Source organism: Plectropomus leopardus, chromosome 23 (genome assembly GCF_008729295.1).
Source record: "Plectropomus leopardus isolate mb chromosome 23, YSFRI_Pleo_2.0, whole genome shotgun sequence".
Taxonomy (NCBI): domain Eukaryota; kingdom Metazoa; phylum Chordata; class Actinopteri; order Perciformes; family Serranidae; genus Plectropomus; species Plectropomus leopardus.
This window is the reverse complement of record NC_056485.1, coordinates 14,846,653-14,867,423: the sequence shown is the minus strand read 5'-3', so window position 1 is coordinate 14,867,423 and position 20,771 is coordinate 14,846,653. Positions and strand designations below refer to the sequence as shown.

General features: G+C 38.0%; 2 protein-coding genes across 2 annotated transcripts; both read right to left on the bottom strand.

Annotated features, from left to right (window-relative positions):
• Positions 1 to 1,926: 1,926 nt before the first annotated feature.
• On the bottom strand, positions 1,927 to 7,486 carry emc4 (ER membrane protein complex subunit 4). Its single transcript, XM_042512407.1, has 6 exons — positions 7,363 to 7,486; positions 5,516 to 5,660; positions 4,638 to 4,752; positions 3,717 to 3,870; positions 3,418 to 3,578; positions 1,927 to 2,577 (listed from the first exon to the last, which is right to left on the bottom strand). The coding sequence occupies exons 2-6, from the start codon at positions 5,617 to 5,619 to the stop codon at positions 2,542 to 2,544; spliced, it is 570 nt and encodes a 189-aa protein (XP_042368341.1). The 5' UTR covers positions 5,620 to 5,660; positions 7,363 to 7,486; the 3' UTR covers positions 1,927 to 2,541.
• A 901-nt stretch (positions 7,487 to 8,387) lies between these two features.
• si:cabz01101003.1 (ubiquitin carboxyl-terminal hydrolase CYLD) lies at positions 8,388 to 19,925 on the bottom strand. The gene is given in 17 exon segments (XM_042511850.1): positions 8,388 to 9,351; positions 10,011 to 10,218; positions 10,439 to 10,557; positions 10,668 to 10,776; positions 10,889 to 11,093; positions 11,408 to 11,448; positions 11,555 to 11,660; positions 12,191 to 12,313; positions 13,471 to 13,612; positions 13,772 to 13,937; positions 14,593 to 15,059; positions 15,524 to 15,629; positions 16,166 to 16,672; positions 17,113 to 17,270; positions 17,753 to 17,870; positions 19,382 to 19,608; positions 19,848 to 19,925. Coding segments are annotated over 16 exon segments (2,931 nt in total). The 5' UTR covers positions 19,553 to 19,608; positions 19,848 to 19,925; the 3' UTR covers positions 8,388 to 9,166.
• Positions 19,926 to 20,771: the final 846 nt, after the last annotated feature.

The window sequence follows — 20,771 nt, the reverse complement described above, 5'->3', positions numbered from 1 at the left end:
TCGACAGTCATCAATTGTCTTCACAAACAATGTTAGAGTTGCAATATTGATTGAAATACTAGAAGTCAAATGTTAAATCTGCTTGCACGTGCAGGGGTGATTGTAACAGCGTAGGGGTACTTGTAACAACACACCTCTATATAAATAACAAGGACGACAATAAAATTCCAAGAATATAGATTTAATCAAAATTAATTCCAGTTTACTTTCAACAGTATAATGAATCATCACAAGTAGGAGACATCAGTTTTTATTTTCTATTTGGATGCCTCATCTTTTACTGCAAAACAAATCTACAAACAGGTACAAAATGCAGCCATACCTTACCTCGCCTACCTTTAAATATTAAATATTTACTGGTTTTCAACGTCCAAATGCTTATGTTGCCTATTTGCATCCATACTTGCCTCTCAAGTTTTCCATCTGCCCTACCCGACTGCTTTTGTTCTCCCTACAGGGTGTTGCTTCTGATACCAAACACACACCCAAAAAGAAGGGAGAGAAAGAAGTTTGCTTTTTTTTAAAAAAAAAACCTGCCTTTTAATCCTGAATGAATTGAACATCATTTTATGTGGCTGTAATGTTATACACATACAGTTGGCTGCCAAGTTGTCAATACAAGTTGTAATTCTTTTAACTGGTAGTAATAATTAAATGAATGCTTGGATTTTGCCATTGTGGCTCTCTCTGTATGGAAGCCCAGAGATGCCGTGGTTGTGCATAGCAATTATTGAATTTTATTTATTTACTTTACAAAAAATGTTACAATATTGTAGTGCTCCTTCACTTACTTGAGTTGAATTGTCATGAAATGAAATGATAAAATATGAATATAATACAAAAATATGGATTAATTGGTAATTTGATTTAAGATATATATTTATTTTAATATATATATAGTGTTTTTGGTCAGTTTATAGGTAAAATTAGCATGTAGAAATGAAGCAGGACCATGTCATTGTTTTGTAAGTCACAAGTAGGTCGCAAGTCTCTGCGTTCAGGTCCTGAGTCAAGTCCCTAGTCTCAAGTCCTTATCAAGTCATAATGCACTCTTCACCAAATGTAACGTTTTTTTAAATTCTTAATTAAATACAAAAATAAATGCTTTTAAAAATGTTTTTTTTCTTAGAACACCTTTTTTATAACAAGTATGACTGAATTTAATCATAAAAAAGAAGTGCATTTAACATTATTAACCACAACAGAATACATTTTGTATGTTTCCGTGTACAATGTTACCGTTGTAAAATAGTTTGATGTCATATATGACATTGCCATGGGGTTGGGGAAAGTTATCAAGTTTTTTCAAGTCAAAAGGATGAAGTACAAGTGCAGTCACAAGTGTTTTTTTATACCATGGTGAGCTGTAAGTCTTTTGTTATTTTGTCAAGTTGATTCTTAAACTGAATCAAACTCCACACCTGCCCAAAACAGCCCACAAGGGCAACAAACTATATAGCGAAATTTGTGAAAAAAACATCCACACCTCATAGTGCATAATATCATATCACAACCAAACTGAACTTGTTTAACCACACTGTTATCTTGAGATATCAAACCTTGTTTTCTTATGGTCGTGACTCAAATACTTTATCATCTTAAGCAAACAAATTTAAGATTTTTCCAAGTTTCTGACACGATTGCACAATCAGTGTTGGTTTAATGTGATTAATGATTACTTAAAAGCATCAAAATCTACTTTTAAGTGACTGACATCTTTTCTCTGTGAAACTGTAACTGTATGTTTACACCAACATTTGTTCAGTTTCACCAAAAGTTGTTTAGTTTCTGCTTTTCCAATATTAGTTTGAACAAAAACAAGCTGCCTGCGGCTATTAACATAAGTACGTGACGAAAAATAAATAAGTACATGATATGTATGAACCACTTCCCTCCGCCACATTTATTGACACAGCTGAAAACATGTTTTTTCGGCCGATAAGGATTTATTTTACAGAACATTTTCATTAAGCAAATCAGTATAAATTATACAGACTCATAAATTAAAACAGGTGAGTAAATGTTGCAGGTGTGCATGCTGAAAATGATGTTTGTCTCTACAAACTGATCAAAAAAAAGAAGAAAAAAACCTAATGAGACTTACTGTTCTGACAAAATGCTTCACATAGTTGGATAAAGTTCTGTTATAATGATGGTAACCCCCCAAAACTGGGTATTCTAATTACTTTATAAATAGTTTCTTATTGTTGTTTAACTAGAAATAAAACTACAGTAGTTCAACATGATGACCTGCTGGCTTTTAAACCTTTATTAAAAGTCGAATGGGGAACAACAGAGGTCAAAAAAACATGAAGCAAGGCAGCAGCATAAAAAAATGAAACATTAATGTTTTCTGTCAAAGGAAGGCAAACAAAACGTGTGTGTGTGTGTGTGTGTGTGGCAGAGAGCTGCGCCGCCCACCCTGCTGCTGATTTAACAGACGTGTTGCGACGTGTTGTCGTGGACAGGAGCAGAAGAAGACTGTACAGTATATAACCTCTGTAAATATCTGAATCTAATAATGTGCACGCTGCGTCCTCTTCACAACACCATCCCGCCACCCATGATCTCCATCCTCTGTTGAGAAGGAAACAAAAGTGGTTAAATTAAATCTGTGTTTGGATATTATAAGAAGACACTGGAAAATAGAATTTATAATAATTTTACAATCTAAAAAATAACAATAATAAGTCTTCAACGGGACAAGTTTTGCTATTTAAATATAAATTCTATACTTTTAATTAATATTTCTTTAAAAAAAAATCACAAAAAAACTTTTTTTGTTTAAAATTTTTTTTATAGAACTTTTATTGATTTTCTTTTTCGCTATAATTTTTTTCCCTCAAAAAATTTTAGGCAATTTTTAAAGAAAACATGCCTTCAAAGCTACAAGCCAAATGACACAACATTTATCACAGAAATAAATTTTAAAAACAGAAATTAGTGTTGGATTTTCACATTTAATTAACATTTCTGACACTCTGACACTCAATTCATGCATTTTCCCAGAGTCACTCAGACAGGCTCAATGAAAAATATTTTTACTTTTGAGGAAGGTATAAAATAAATAAATAAATAAAACCCAAACAGCAAGTTTTTCACAAACTTGACAAGTTTTCTTGAGTCACTTGTGGTCCATTCAGAATGGACCCGTAACCCTGTTTGCACGACTTTCCACTCATAACTGGAATAAAATAATAGTCATATTCTGCCCTCTACTGGCATAACAGTGAACAGCAGCCCCAGATTTCTGAACATTAGAGACCATAGATGAGTCAAAACCCAAAAACATTAAGAGTTTAATTCATTTAGGAGGAAGTGGATCAAAATTACAGAACCAACAAAGTAAAATAAAACACTCAGATTTGTAACAAACAAGACCACAAGTTGCATTTTAACAGAATCGTCTGCATTTACCTGAGGCGGTTCTATGAAAGCCAGCCAATCAGACGAGTGCGTCGGGAGCAGTCCCATCGACTGACACTTGTAGATGGCCAGCGCCGAGCCCAGCAGGTTACCGACCAGGTAGACGAGACCCTGAAGCCACTGCTGACTGGAGCTCTCCAACAGCTTAAAGGCTGAGACACAAGAGGACAAAGGAGTGAATGAAAACTCTGACGCAAGACAGAAAAACAAAAACGCCGGCTGAAATACAAAAAAAGATTCGTATTTTCAGTCATGACTGACTGAGGACAGTGTGAATGCTGGATACTCACTGGCGGACATGGACATGAGCGCCTGTATGGGCCTCCAGGCCATCATGCAGACCATCATGATGGGGAAGATGGAGATGGTGTTGCCCGACATGTACATGATGAACAGGTTCATGGGGATCTGTTTCAGGGGCCCGAGGGCCACGTCCCAACAGCGCTGTGCAAGAAAAGAAAAGAAAGAGACAGAAAAATATAAAATTATTTTTTTTAATATATGACTTTTGATTTTCTGTCATATTTTTTTATATGGATAATTACTCTAAATTTCAAAACCAAACATGGCAGCTCATTTGGAAACTTTTTAACATAAAGTAGCCTAGATTCAAAGATATGTAAATTCGGAGAGGACGGCATCCGGTCTCTTGCAAAGTCACGCTACCAGAATGCGCTACCGGTGGGGGAAATATATATAAATAATATTGCACTGTTTGGACACCAAGTTTGTTCTATAAAAATATTAGTATTACAAATACAAATTAAACGTTTGGTAGCCTACTAGAATAATTAAATGATTTTTTTTTTCAGAAATAGATTTTGCTTCAATAAAAATGAGTGAATTGAGATGAACAGATTGAAAACTTGATTTAATATAATTAAAAAAATGTTGACAGGGACATATTTTGAAGTTGAAAAATAATAAATTGCAATGTAAGTCTTTAAAATCACAGTAGTATTGTATTATGATTTAAATATGATAATAATATCGTATCGTGGGGACGCTGCTGATTCACACCGCTAAAAAGCACGTAGATGTGCTCTTTTTTTTAGTCTACTTTACTTTTATTTTTTTGCCATTAATGAACACATTTACTCATACAAATCTTTGAGTTTAGTTTTTTCCGTGTAATACTAAATGGCAGAAGAAAAAACAATTTCTTTGCCCAAAGAAAGAAAGAAAGAAAGTGAACGTCCTTCTCTGTTTACCTTCTCCACCAGGTTCTTGTCCGTCTCCTGGATGCTGGTGTCGGGGACGGGTTTCTCAGAGTAGCCGATGGGGTAAACGACATCTCCCTGACCGCCCTGTCGGTCACCGCGACTCCTGCAGCACAGAGGACACGCAGAGTTAAACACGGTTCCTGCAGCTTAAAGCAACTCAGAATTAAGACTTATTTTTTACTGCTACATGGAATGTAATTTTAGACTAATTATTTAATAATCAAAATTAAAGAAGGACAATCTTATTTTGCCCATGTGTTTAATATGGACAAAAAACGTGAAATGCCTTTGGTCCAGTGAAAAAGTTTAATTATTTGAGTCAAATGCTGAAAAAATAAAGTATTTAGAGTGAAATGCCTGGAAGACAATGAATAAATTATATTATCATAAAAGTATCTTTTAGGGAAATATCGGACACGTCTGTCCGGTTTTCTTGGCGTTTTGTGTTTTTCACTCTGCATGTGAGATTCAACTGCTTGGATTCTCATTATGACAATTTTAGGAGGAAGAAATGTATTAAATTATTAGTAAAAAAGTTACCAATTATTTTGAGATTATACAATGTGATGTTAGAAAAAAAATCACAAAATCCTACTTGCCAGTTCTGAGAATTTTTGAGACTTTTAAGAGATGAATTTAAGTCATTTTAATACCAATTAAGCCTTATTTCATTAAAAATAATGAATTCAATTTTTCCTATTAACTTTACAAATATCTGTCGTGTTTGCCACAGAAACCTTGGCTGTGTGGATTTGTTTTTATGTGATGTCTTCACCATTTATGTTTTTCTTTTTTTCATTTTGAAACGATAAAAAACATCTTCATCATTCAGGTACTGAGGCACTTTTTAATTTTTTTTTTTTTACCTGGTGTTGCCCAGGCCCAGCTCCAGAGCCCACTTCATCCTCCGGGCTCCGCCGCCTCCTCTCGTAGACAGAGCTCCTCCTCCTTGTCCCCCTGGAGACGCCATGGCAACCGGCTGCACTGCTGGACCTCAGAGAAAGAAAGCACCTACATACAGAGATAAAAACACATGTAAAAAAACAGCAGATAACTGACTATCTTTTGTATGTTTGTCTTGTTTTGTCCTGTCTTGTATATATTCCCGTCTCCGTCTACACTCATGTATGTATTGCTGTCCTGTTTCCTTTTTTTGGTAATGCACTTTGCACTCACTAAAATACAATACAATAAAATGAACAAAACAAACAAAAAATAAATAAATAAAAATTATAAATGGGCAAAGGCTTTACTTTTTGTCTTTTAAAAAAAGGAAAACCACAACAAGCTGTATATACTCATAACACAATGTGTAAATGTGAGCTTTAAACCAGTAACAGGCCCAGTTTGACAGCAGATATGTGTAACTGGTCTTTAGGTGACTTTATGCTTCATCTTTTTTTTAATGTTTTATGTAATGTTTAGTCAGTTTTTACATCCTGGTCCTGAGAGAAACAACAGTAATCTGGTAATATTTTTTCATGTTTCAACTGACAAATAAATTCATACAATTTAACTTATTTCATATCTTTGTGAGATTTTTGTGACATGTATTTTGGAAACGCTTCAATTGTTTGACAGTTACAAGAATCAATGATTTCATCAATTTTAACATTATCTGTATCAACTTCATAAAATTAATACGAATGATTTGTTAATGCAGTCAAGTATTTAGGACTTTTTTTTTAAACTTTAACTTTCCGGCACTTTATTGATGACTTTTAGTAATATAGCACAATGTCAGCCAAGACTGAGAACAAAAACACAATGAAGGCTAAGTGATCGACAGATTAACAGCCTGGTTGATTATTGGGGCCAATATTTGACATCTTACTGATTATCAATACCAGTGTTTCGTTTCAATGCTCACAGATAAAATTAATGAATTATAAAATGCAAATAACGTGTCAGCATGAGAGGAACTTTTACTTTTTAAAACCTCAGGGAGCTATTTTTATTTAAAATTTCCCTTGACTTCAGATTAAAAAAAAGTGGGGAATTTTATGTATATGATGTTGAACAATTGAGTTTTGATTAGACATTTGCTAAAAGCATTTAAACAAAGCTTTGTGTTGGAGTTTGTTATATTCCAAATTCTAAATATTAACAGAGATTTTTAGTTTTTATTGCAAATTCACATCGGCTTCAAATATTGCTTATCGTTCTCGTTATCATCGGTATCGGCCCTGAAAAAAATCAGTGGACCCCTAATTAAGACATTTAATTATTATATGATTAATGTAACACAAATCCTAGCATTAAAAAATGAAAACGACATTTTTTTGCTTTTTAATTTCTGTCCTTTTTTTCTATTTTTTGTGTTTATTTTGTTTTGTCATTTTGTTTACCTATCTGTGTATATTTTTGTAACTGATCCCGTGAACCATTTCGGATATTTTACCATTATTTAACGTTACCTGTAACATTATTAACGTGTCGCCCCGTTAGACGACATAAACAGCCAAAACAACCAAAAACTACTGATTACTGTTAAAATCGACGTGATTGTAGCAACGAGCAACATCGGACGTTTTCTCGGTGAAAAGAAAAAGAAGAAGCCAAAACGACATTTAAAAGGTGGGATGAAAATCAGAATAAAAACACGATGCAAATGAGGACGTTACAATCATTTGACGTCGCTGTTGCGAAGCAGCTCAAACATGACGTTATACCTAAAATAAGGCCTCAGTCCGTCATTTAACATTAAACTTACCTTATTGACACATCCAAACCACTGCTACTTGCTTTATTTTTAGTTATTTTGAGATGAAATGAGCAGAAATGTAGCTTGTGGTGCAGCCGACCCCTCGTCTTTCCTTTCCGTTCAACGCGCTCTGTTTCCGGGGCACGTAACGATGACGCAGTTACGTCGGCGAATACATCCACGATATAGCGTCACGTTCGCCCTCTAGTGGCACGTGGGGAGAAATACTCAAATTTAATTCATTCAAAATGTACAAAATCATCCCCGTTTAAATTTTTTTTTGATATTGAAGTCTCTTAAACGTTTAAATAATATGACAAATATATCTATCATGCATCAGTATAACCTCCCATTTCTTAATTTGTCTACTACATGATTTTAAAACGCTGTTTTTTCTTTTCTTTATTATTAACCCTTTAAAACCCAAGCACATAGGCTTGATTTCTTTCAAAAACATTAATTAATAATAAATAGTGCATAATTGAGCTAGAAATTAGAAAAAAGTTGCAAATAAACTACCTTTAAATAAGAAAAAAAAGTAATGTTTGGATTTACAGAATATGACAAAAATTCTTGCTCTAAGCCGTATGCAATTTTTGGTTGATTTGACCAAATTCATAGATCCAATATAATAAATATTATATAAAAATGATATTAAATATTAAAAAAACAATTATACAGTATATCATATATAGGTGAATATGAACAAAAAACTTTTAGTATATTCTCCTCCCTGAGTATTTACAGGCTGTATTGGGTAAATTGTTTGTTGCTTACTCTTTTCTTCTAATTTAACTGTGATTAAATTATGTTTATCTATTTACTTTTACTGTTTTTTTTTTTAAAAAAATTATTTATATTAAAGGTCTTTATTACTTTTTTGGACATATTGTATATAACTTGGGCTGATATTTGGACCATCATAATGGACCTTGTATCTAGCTGCTGAATGACATCTGCAAAAAAAAAAAAAAAAAAAAAAAAAAAACACACAAAAAGAGAGAAAGAGAAACACATAAGTATTCACAAACTGAAAGAGTATCAAAGTATTTATTTGGGAGGACACTGTCCCCATCATTTGCAGCAGGTTTCTATAAACAACCCATAAGCATTACAAAAGTTTAAACATCTGTGTGCAAACTTTACAGTCAGTTTAAGGCAATTCTACATACACACACACACTGACATGTAAATCAAGCAGTGCAAATTAAAGTGTAAAGTGTAGCCTACGTGTGTTATATGTTACAGACACAGTGATTCTGTACAGTGTGTGATTATTATTATCATTATTATTTATTAAGGCACAGGTCAACTCATGTAAAGACCACAGCAGCCAAACATGAGGTTATTTTACCATTCAGGAGTGGACAAAGCTCATAATAAACTACAGGCTGTTTGTTCATTCAGCTCATTTGATCATTCGTCTCTTCTCATCATTTAGCTGATCATCACATTTTAGGTCATATGTGCTTTTAAGGATTCGTTCTCTCCTTTTTTTTAAGGCACACAGAGTGAAGCGTACATCTACGGCTAGCTGACCTTGCACCCCTGAGCTCGCTAATCATACGGCTCAGCCGAAAAGGGACGCCGTTAATGTTTACATCCTGCACTGTTATTTTTATTATTATTATTACTTTTGTACTGGATGAATAAATTCTGGTCAGGCTGAAAACAGGGGCACTCGAAAAATTAGATGTTGGACGTCATCTGACAGATAGCACTAAGAGCCTGGAGGACAACACACTCAGATCTCTTTGTGTGTGTGTGTGTGTGTGTGTGTGTGTGTGTGTGTGTGTGTGTGTGTGTGTGTGTGTCACTTGTACAGGCTGAGCTCGGGGTTGTGGTACAGACACATGTAGGAGTCACAGAGCAGGCGGCGGACAGACTCCCGTAAGGAGGAGGCGTCAACTCTGCTCAGCTCCTCCTCTGACAGGCTGAGGTAGCGGCCCACCTCTGGACACGCCTTCACGTGGGGGATGTTGAAGCCGTTTTCGCCGCCTGCGTGAGAGAAATGAGAGCGCTTTAAGACTGCTTGTTTTTGTGTTTTTTTACTCATTCAGGGTTCCTGCAGCTTAAGGCAAGTTAGATTTAGGACTTTTTAAGACTTTTTAACGCCACTTGGAATAAATTTTAACTGATTTTCTAAGAACCAAAATTAACAACTTCCTTTTGCAAAAATATTTAGTATAACATCAAACACAAAATGTCTTGAACACATGAACACATGAACGGCAGTGAATATATTATATTATCATAAAAGTATCTCTTAAGTTTACAAACAGAGGAGGGGAATATCTGGCATTTCTGTCTGATTTCTTTTTGGCGATTTCGTGTTTTTCACTCTGCATGTGAGATTCAACTGCTTGGATTCCCATCATGACAAATTTAAGAAGAGGAATTTATTAATTATGTAACCAAAAAAAAGACTTTACCAATTATTTTGAGATTTTACAATACAATATCGAAAAAAAAAGATTAATAAAATCCCACGTCCCATGTCTGAGCATTTTTAAGACTTTTGAAAGAATAATTTAAACCAATTTAATACCAATTAAGGCTTTATTTTTAGATGAATAAATTAAGTGCCTTTTTAGAGTATTTAAGGATCAGCGAGAAGCCTGTCATTACCAGAAAATATCTTAGTGAGGGTCTCTCACCTTCGCGGTCTGCCATACTGTCAAAAAACAGCCAGTCGGTGGGGAGCGGCCCGTTTTTGACGAAGCTCACGTAATGACTGGTTTCGATGCACGTCACGGCAAAGAGAGACATTTTCTGGCGGGTGCAGTGCAGAGGGCCTGTCCACGTTTCCACGGGGACGGCCACCTTCAACGGGCTGTGGGACTCTCGCTTCCTGTGACTGTGGACCTTATGATCAACAGAAAAGACAAAATGAGTCAAGCATGAAACAAAAAAGTAGACACATAAGAGGCAGAAAAAAAGGTCATAGTGCTTCGTCATTTAAATCTGGAATCGCTGTTTTCTCTCTCTTTAGCTGCTAAAAGCTTCTCTATGTTCATCAGCTAGTTGATTACTTTATCTGCCGCTTAGGGTTGGACAAGCTGATGTGCAGATAAGCAGTGTGTACCTGTGTGTTGCAGGTCTGGCAGTACTGTTTGAGATGACCGGGGGTGATGTCTGGGTCCTCGTAACACTGGAAACATTCCCACTCAGCTACAGCCTGACAGATGCTGCACTGTCTCAGAGCTACAGAGACACAGAGAGACAAAAACTGAACAATGCAGTGTGCAGAACAACAAAAAACGACAGAGTAAAAACCAAACAAAAAACTGAAACGCTGCTAAAGTTGTCCTCACTATCGTCCAGCAGGTCTGTGATGTCCAGGCTGAGCGAGGGCAAGATGGCGTCAAACATTTTGAAGTCCTTTCCAAAGCGAGGCATGAGCAGTAACAGGCAGGAGGGAGCCTGGTGAAGTGATAAACACACGTGATCCGATAGTTAAAGGTCAGGTGACTCATAAAAAAAGCAAAATTAAGTCAGTTATTCTAACAGCGTGCAACAACTTTTCCTCTGTTACCTCGACAAACTTGAGGCCGGCGTGGAGGAAGGAGGACTCCAGCAGCGCCTGGACGCTGGCAACCCTCATTAGACTGTGCGATGGCAAGGTGAGAGGGATGGGGGAGTGAATTGGGGAGAGGGGTAAGGGCGAGGAGGGAGAGGGGGGAAGAGTGGGCGGGAAGAGCTGGTAGAGGTGGCACTCCTGAGGCTGCTGAGTCATCGATCTGACAAAGAGGAGAAAAAAGGAGAGCGGTGTGCCATCATGGTTAAACTGGCAGATGCTACAGTACCCATATATGGGCAAATGTATTAACCCTTGGAAACCTGAGCAGATTGGCTCGATTTCTCTCATAAAAATGGTAAGAAGGCAAAGAGCAGCTGAGGAAGAAATGAGTGATTTGCTAGAAATTAGTAATAAGTACAAAAAATAAACTGAAAAATAAACAATAGTTTACAAAAAAGGGGAAAGTCTGTGTCTGTGTGTGTGTGTGTGTGTGTGTGTGTGTGTGTGTGTGTGTGTAAGCTGTGGTGGCGTTACCTGATTTTGAGGAGTGGCTCGACTAGGAGGAGCTGGAACAGCTTGATGCGGCCCCACACGCGCCCCCACACACAATCAGACAACGCCACCACAGCTCACACACACACACACACACACACACACACACACACACACACACAGTCACACAGAGGCTCACGTACCTTTCTCCTGGTTGGTGAAGCCTGTGTCGCTATTTGCAGCCTCCAGCAGTCGTCTCAATGCCATGGTCTTACTGGCACACACGTAGCCGTACCTGAAAAACGCACCGGGAGGGAAATACTTCAGGAATGCCTTTTATAGCGGACAAAATCCCAATTCTTGATACTTCTTATCATGTCGCTGCCAGTCTGTCCCTTTAATTTGTCTGATTTTTACCATTTAATCAGAAGCAGCAGTGCTAACAGAACTGTCACCAGTAGCACTTATATTGCAACAGCATTGTGGTTACTTGTTGTAGTAAAAAACAGACATTTACGATCTTTATCAACTACATGGAGAATCTACCATCCCATATTATGAAATGTCACTGTGGTTAAAGCTATCCTGTCTCTCAATTTATTTTCCTTTTATTGTATTGTGATTCATTTTACTGGTTGCATTTTCAATTGTTACATTCTAACTGATTTTATTGTCTGTTCATTTTTGAGTTATTTGTAATGCAAATGGATGTTTTTATATTGTCAATATGTGACTTTGTCATTTGGAAAAAGAATATATATTTTTTTAAAACCACCCAAAAAACGAACAAAAAAACCCCCCAGACATTTATACACATCGACAGACCTTCTCAGGGGGTTGACGATCTCACAGCGCAGCAGGTCTTGAGCCTGAGTGGCGTCGTGGTCAGTTTCAGGGTCAGAGGGCCAAAACAACAACCAGTCTGCTGAACTGCAGCAGGAGAACAGACTGCAGAGAGACACAGACATGCAAGTGATGACGGGGATATAAAAAAGTACCTGTACTTGCATTTGTTATAGATGAATTCATCATAATAGACGCTCAAACAGCTGCATCACAGGATCAATTTAAGTGATTTAGTATCCCTGTAAAGGTTTAGTCCAGGCTCAATATAGCTGATCAGTTAAGAAAAAGTCTTTATTTGCCCAAAAGCTATCTTTGAGGGTGGATCGGAACATCCTCATGTGAGAAGTTTATATCCTTAAAAAAAAACACGAATTGTTATTTTCCTCATTCTGAGTAGGCCAATGCTAAAGTAATCTAAAATACAAACAGGATCTTTAATACTAGAGAAAACTGGTGTGAATATGTGCAATAATTACAGTGAACTGTATGTGATGGCATGCATACTGAATAAAAAAAATGTTAAAATGTACATTTTAGAGTTATTTCACTTTCAAAGGACATCTGAATGAATACATTCATCTCTCCTGTTGGTATATCTCTTGAGAGATTATAGAGTTTTAACTGCCAGAAGACACTTTAGGGGCTGTCCTGGGGACTAGCTGCTCTTTGCATCATTTAAAAAAAATCAGAAACAAATGAGATACATGCAACTGTTTCTTTTTTGGTGAAAAAGTATTATATTTTCCACCGCTACTGAAAGCGTTGACCATTGCTGTCAACTTTAGTCTTCTTTGCTGTGACCATATCTGCTATTACCATTATTTGGTCTGTTTACCGTCTGTTTAGTTCCACCTGAGTCCCTACTTGGTGTAAAAAAAAATCTTGTATAGTCTGTATTATAGTCCTGCTACCATGAGGTGAACAGAAAAAAGGCAAAGTGGACTTGTTTGATTAACCAATTTTGTGTAGCAGTCACTTATAGTTCTAAAAGATAAGTTTTGGGCCACATAAAATCTGTACTCAGGCCACGATTGGCTCCAAGGATGGACTTTGGACATACTTTGCTTAGAGTAATTTAAGTAGTTATAGAATTCCAGCACTTCTAATGTTAATCTACAATTGTTAAAACTGTATTTTTGGCATGTTGCGCATCAATCAATATGAATTTTTTGTTGATATATTCAATCCATTGCAAAGCATTTCTGCCCTGACAATCCTTTCTGTTACTTCAGAGGATGTAAACAGCCTCAGGTCTCTACCTGAACAGTGTAGCGTCCAGGTAGCAGGAGTTGAGGTGACCCTGGATGCCTCTCTTCCAGCCCTGGTAGAGCTCACAGGCCTCGTCCCCGTCCACAGGGGGAGTGTGGTCCTCCACACGCTCACTGCCCCACTCTGCAAAGGCTGGGAGCCCCACAGGAGACAGTGTTACATAAATATATACACACAGGTATGCTCACCTGGTGCACAAATGTCACGGCTGAGTGAGGGAGTCCTTCAAGAGTTAAGCTCCTCTAATAGTTGTTAGATACTGATGCTGACACTACAGTCGTGCCCTTTCACCTATAGAGTTGCATCGCTCCACTTGATTGACAGGAGTCTCAGGGGCGGGAAACCGTGAGTCCCGTCGGCAGTTGCGAAGCTTCACAAACAGCCCTTTGTTGGCCGGGCAACGGAAGTGACGTTCACCGAGGTAACTGCCGTCTGTTCCTGCAGACAGCTCCTGGTCCTGACACACACAGTGGGTTTGTGGCAACAACAAATCAGAAATCAGCACTTTCTTTGACCAAAAAAAAACCTGGCAGGTATATAGAGCAGTGACAAGGAGTAAGTTATCGCTATAGTTAAGGTTAAACTTAACCATAATTTAAAAAAAACATGAAAAAATATCATGGTTTTTAAAGATTTATAAAAGTTAGTACCAACTTTTCACCTTTCTTAAATTTGATACAATCCTAATGTTACCCTCCCCATAACATTAAAATAAGAATGTGTACAATGAGACATAAATAAGAGCAAAGCTGGAATAAAATAGAGCTCAAAGATCCAATAGTCACTTTTTGCACCGTGTCAATGGGACTCATTTACCAGCACATGTGTAGAAATGCTCTTACTCTGTAATAATTTAATCATGACTATAAATGATGAGAATGAAAGGAAAATCTCATAAACATGCTCTGCATTTAATTATAAAGAGTTTGTTTTACATTTTATAAGTTTGCATGCACGGTTTAAGCACAGGTTTGTGTGTCCTCACTGTTTGTGAATGAACAGTTTGGAAAACCAATTGTACCCTAAACTAAGACTATAAAACCCGGATAAAAAGTAAGCAATTCTGGTGTACAGCAATTAAAAAAAAAACAAAACTGAGGCTTCAATCTTACCAGCTCAATTCCTGCCACTGCTTCTGGAATCCCACTGATCCGTCCGATCCAGCGAATAACCCCGAAAAGCGGCGGGTCATTCACTTCAACCATCGACCCTACCTCCAGCTCGCCTTCCTGTCCCACCTCTTCGCTCTCCTCGGCAGCTTCTTCGATGACAGGAGACCTCAGCGGAGAAGGAGGGCCGTGTATGCCGTTGGTGTGCTGCAGCTGGTCGTTGGTGCTCGGCGATGTTGGGCTGCGGGGTTTGGGAGGTGGGAGAGGAGGAGGAGAGATGGGCTTGTTGTTGGGTTTTGGTGGCGGCAGCGGAGCAGATTTTAGTGCTTGTTTGGTGGGGGGCATCAGGGCGACCTTGGGGACAGAGGCCGGTGCTGACATAGGGCCTGTTTTAGTGACGGGGGGCGGCGCGGGCTTCAGGATGGATTTGGTGATTTGGTGAGGAAGGTTGTGGCGGTGGGATTTAGGCTCTGTGGGAGAAAAGGGAAAAAGAGTTGGGTGTTTTCTTTGGATGCTAGATAACTGTAGCTGCTCCAGTTCAACCACGGACACAAGGCGTTTCTCTCAGGCTTTTATTACACAAACATGTGGTCACACATGTTGTCAGTCATGCCGTGAGAACTAAAAACACGCAAAATCAAAAGATAAAACGATCAACGCAAAACATCCCACAGAAAATCTGTGCAACTGTGTGTTCAAGCAAAAGCTTTTAAATGCTTTCAATTTTAGTGGTGGATAAAGACTGGAGTGAAATACTGTATTCTTAATATCTTTACAAATAGCACTACGAGGCAGTTTCTTCTAACAACAGCAAAATATAAAATACAAGAGATCATGAATCGTTATCATATGGGTAAAAACAACGATAAATGGCTGCAGACTTAAGCTTAACACACTGTGAGTGTCGGAGGTTGTTGTGCAACAGTTGCCATACCTGAGGAGACCTTGTTGACTGGCAGGAGTAGTCCATAGTTGGGGGAGGGAATGTGACAGAGATCCTCTCCCTTATATTGCCCGTCCCAGTTACCGACAGGAGCGTCCTGTAATGTATCACATTAAGTCAAACAGAAAGCTGCAGACAGAGCTGCTGCAGACAGAAATTCAAATATAGTGGAAAACTATTCTAATAATCACATGAGTGACAATTCATAATTATCATTGTGAGGAATACTTGCACAAAAACCGACATATTAATAGCTGCAGCATCAAAACACACACAAGGTAAAAATAAATTTAGGTGAATAGATAAAAAGCATTTTGCTAGGTGCAAGCAAAGCTGTTATATGTTATGACAATATATTTTTTTTAATTAGAAAATTAGGCAGAAGGACAGTTTATTTTCAGGACTATCTACAAAATCCAAATTTATTTCTAAGCTTGGAGTTTTCTCTTTTTCTTTTTATTTGGGGAATCTTATGCTTTTATTTGTGTCGGCAATAGAGAGGTGACAGAAAAAAAATGGAAGACAGACTTGGGGAATTACTTTGTGTGAAAGTAGCTCAACTAAAAAATATAACTAAAATTCTTCACTATGAAAACTTAATTTGGAATCAGTTTTATCTTGTGTCGTACTGACCAGCAGGACTCCAACGTACATCCCTGACAAGACCCGTCCGGGCAGGGGACCACAGAAGCGCACCTCCCCTCCAAACACATTGTCCTCCAGGGGGAAACACACTCGCTGGCCCACATGGAACGGAGGCGGCGACGCAGGACCTCGCACCTGGTTGTGAGCTGTGAAGGGCGCAGACTCGGCTGTCCGAGCGAGGATGCCCAAAGCGTGCGACTGAGGGGGGCTGCTGGAACGATGCTGGTGGAAACTGATGTGACGGCTGTGCTGCTGCTGCTGATGAGGGTTTGGGCGGTCATTGTTGCTATGGTGCCCGTTGCTGGGGTGATTGCTGCTGCGGTGGTGGTAGTCTCGCTCGCGGGGTCGCTCGTGTGCGTTGGAGCCATTGTTGCGAGACCAGTGGCGGAGGCGGATGTGGTTGGCGGGGAGGAAGAGGGCGCAGGCTTCTGGGCAGGTGAAGAGCCGCTGGCCCTTATAGGAGCCGTTGCTGACTCCTCTTCCTGCTGCTGAACCCTGCAGAGGAGACGCAGAGGGAGGAAGACAGAACGACGAATTTACAGGTAAACTGTCAGACCAATCACAGGCTGTTAAAGTCGCTAAATGAGAATACAGAACGTTACTGGCTTTACAGCCTTGTTAGCGTTAAGTCATGGGACAATGGTGTAATTATTTATAGCCTAACATTAGCTTTTTACTTCTGGCAACTGCATTTAGGCTTTAGAAATCCAAAAAGTGGTGTTCATTTATGAATATTAATTGCTTAATAAAAACGTGTAAGTATCATAAACATTTGAGATTTTTTTCTTTAATGATCCAATGGAAAAATCCCGTAGGCTTTTTGATGAGGGGACCAGGGCCCTTATAACTACTGTGTCGGTCTACAGAGAAACATAATCCCTGGGGTACTCTATTGGCTACAAAGCCCACCATGCTACCTGGGGGCCTGAGTTTACCTTGAGCTGTACACCGAAATACACAGCACTTCCCCCTCTGGTGAGTGGCCCGATGTATTTAAGTTCTGCCTCCGCTAGCTCGTCCGGTTGGCCTATCTGGACCCACAGCGGAGCGTCGACAGGCAAAGAAGCCAAATGCTGCAGCTTTCCAGGATTGTCTGGAAAAAAAAGACAAAACACATCAAACAAACATATCAATCTGAGCCTGTCAGTGGCAAAACAAGCACTTTTAGTGGATATATATTGATGATGCATAATTGCCCAGAGTGATTACATTGCAGCCTGCCTGCTGCTCTTGCTCAATACTGGACCAATTATTCACTTAGACACTAAAACATGGGAAACAGGGTCCAGGTTGAAAAATACTAATGGTCTAAAAGACAAAATGTAACCCTACATAAACTGTATGTATGACTGCTACAACCAGTACAATATTTGTACTACCTCTATACCTCTGCTTTTGATAAATCTACCTTGTACCTTTATCAGTATTTCTACAAGTACACCATTCCTCCTCCTACTAGCACAGATATGTTTATCATACTAATGTGAGTATACAAGCACTTCACTGTTGTAACTGCTGCAACCACTACTGCTCCCACTTTCTGTAAGACTGAACAAAAAACCACAAATGTATTACTGAAAATTTTTAGGCGAGCCTCCGCATCAGATACAGCCTCCAACAAGCCAGTGAGGTCAGTGGGAACTTCGAGCAGGAACTTCCTCTCTATTCTTAACATGAGGCCATTGTCTAACACCTGCAGGGAAAACAGGAGGAAGAGAGGAAGACAATTAAGAAGGAGAGAAGAGGAAATAAATTAGGGGCGAGTGTATGTGAAGGTACATACACAACGGAGTACCACACTTAGAGGGAATGCAGTTCTCTAAAGTATGTGTACCATTTGAAAAGACTGACTCAACAGCATGTGTTGGACACTCATCCAAACTGCAGCATAATGAAATAGGAAGCACATTTTAGGATTTAGTGTTTCTTTTGTGAATTATATGGAAACATATAGCACAAAACAAGTGACCAACATAAAAACAAACAGTGTAGGACAAGACAAGCAGGGGGACAATGAAACCATTACACAGTTGGCTTAGATTGTTTATGTGCTTGGTTTGTTTATTTTGGACTAATGCAGAAACATGGCTTGTTTTCAGGTGATTATACACTAAAGAATACATACTCGTTATGTTATAATCCATTTCTGTCATTATATCCCACTGGATCTTACAAACTGAACCTTTAAATGGAAAATAGCAATAAAACATGGTTTTTAGTATCAATTAACTTGCAAATTATTGTCTTGATCAGTAATTGTTTTGTCTATTTAGTGGAAGAACCCAGTGAAATGCCAATTACAGCCAAAGAGGTTCAATTTACTGTCATATGACAAAGACAAATCCTTTGATAAGCAAGCAGCATTGACACAAATACATTTTGCCTGAAAAAATTGGCTGAAAACATTTGTTTATTATCAAATTAAGTGACAATGAATTATTAAGTAAATTCTGCAGTTTATGGACGGTTTTCTTGTGCTTCATTCAGATGTTAGTCACATGCATTTAAACCATTGAAACCTGAAAAAAAATGGGTTTGATCGCTTTATAACGTGGCTACAAGGCACTCAGCACATTAGTGCCACAAATTGCAAGAAATTAGGTAAAAATTGACCTAAAAATTATTTTTTAAAGAGAGAGATAGAAATAAAAAAATATTAGAAGTTGATAATATTCAAAAAATATGAAAAAATATCGAGAAAGCTTATTATTGTTATGAACTATTTTATCTATATATTTATTTATTGATACCTTTAACTGTTTTTTAATGTCCAAAACTATATTTATTGTTATTTTTAGTGGTAGTACTAGTAATTGTAGAAGTAGTAGTATTAATTAATCTATATTATCTTATATTAAGGTTCCAAATTGTAAGAACTTAATCAATTATTCTGTAAAATTAACAATTAATCGTTATTTGAAAAACATATAAAAATGTTGCTTCTTCAAAATGAAACCAAATGCATTTCATCCTCAGTCAATTTTGACATCATTTCATAGCCTGTCGATTAATCGATTAAATTTCCCATGTTCCATTAAATTCTGAACGACAGATGAATCGATCATTAATTAATTGTTATCATACCTATCTTATATTTAATTTTTCTGTAATAAATTTATATTAATTTTCTCCTAATTCATAACTTGCAACCCATGTTCTTGAAAGAAATCAAGCTAATTTGCTCAGGCTTCAAAGGGTTAATACCTTGACCCAGGGTGAGTCGCCCCTGCTCCTTCCCGAATCTTGCTCCTGGCAGATGAACCCCCGCTGCAGCCGAATGGTACCTTCCAGCTCGTCCTGGACCCTCAGGTCGGTCGAGATCAAAAACATTTTTTGGGGGCGGCGCTTCCTGGTTTGTTCATGGGACCCTGACATCTTATGCGTGTGTTTATACGTAGCCAGTTCACAGATAAATTAAATACTTCATTTTCCTGTAAAATTAATGAACAAAATTATTTACAAGCAAGCGTAAAGTCCCTACGTTTGTTCGTTCACCTCAACTGACGGAAAGGACAGGTAACGACAGTTAGCTAACGTTCACATTTAAACTTTCACACAGAAGTCCATTTGTGAAAACTGTTGAAACAGCTAAACGCAGCCACATATCTCTCGACTAACAAACCACGTAGACGACTTTGATAAACTTTGTAGGCGTTCATGAAACACTCACCAACTTCATCAACTCCGACCGTCAACATTTCCCCTCACATTTAAAGGAGCTACGCTTTAATAACAAACCACACCGTCAAGCAGGAAGCACAGTGACTGGCACCAGCGGTAGCCAATAGCAAGTGAGGAAAGTTCAGCGGGGGAGTAGTCTGAGCCAATCAGAGCGCATGTGGGCGTTTCCGTAAGCGGGGGAAATTCCACAGTTCTTGATAGGCAAGTAGGTACATAAAATATTTATGAAAGAATCTGGTACACACACAAACATCTTAGTTATCTGTTTTTATTAGTTCATAAATAGAATAGAAAAATATTTCCCTATACTGAACATTTTTTTTACATTCACACTTCACGCATCATCCCTCACTTTGTGATATAAAGCAAAGGAGAACTATTAAGTCAGCATTCAATTGTAATGCAGAACTCCCTTTTAAAAATTCAACATTTCAGAAAGTGCAATGTCAGGTGTGCATTTTGTGACTTTTCATGGCACAACACATTATTATACCACAATGCAGATGTGATATCGCGTAAAGTGTCAGTTTCTGGCAGTAGTAAGTATAGAAACCATGATGCAAATTTGCATGGCTGCAGTGAGCAAGCAGACCTTTAACAAGTGGTTTCTAACTTTTTTTTTTTTTTTTTTCAGTTTGTGACGCCTTAAAGGGATAGTTGGTGTTTTACAGTTGGATTGTATGGGGTACCTATGTAAGTATATTGCTGCCTCACCAGGAAAAAAAAATCTATATAATTTTGGAACAAAAAAACTTCTCTTGCTCTCATAAGATCTTGTCTTGCTTCATACTTTGGTTGAAAAAAAATGGCAAAATGTTGCTGTTGTTGAGTGCAGTGGATGATGTTGTGATATGCATGCAGTATGTTTTGCTGTTGACCCCTCCACAGCAGTACATTGCTTAGCTTCCAAGTT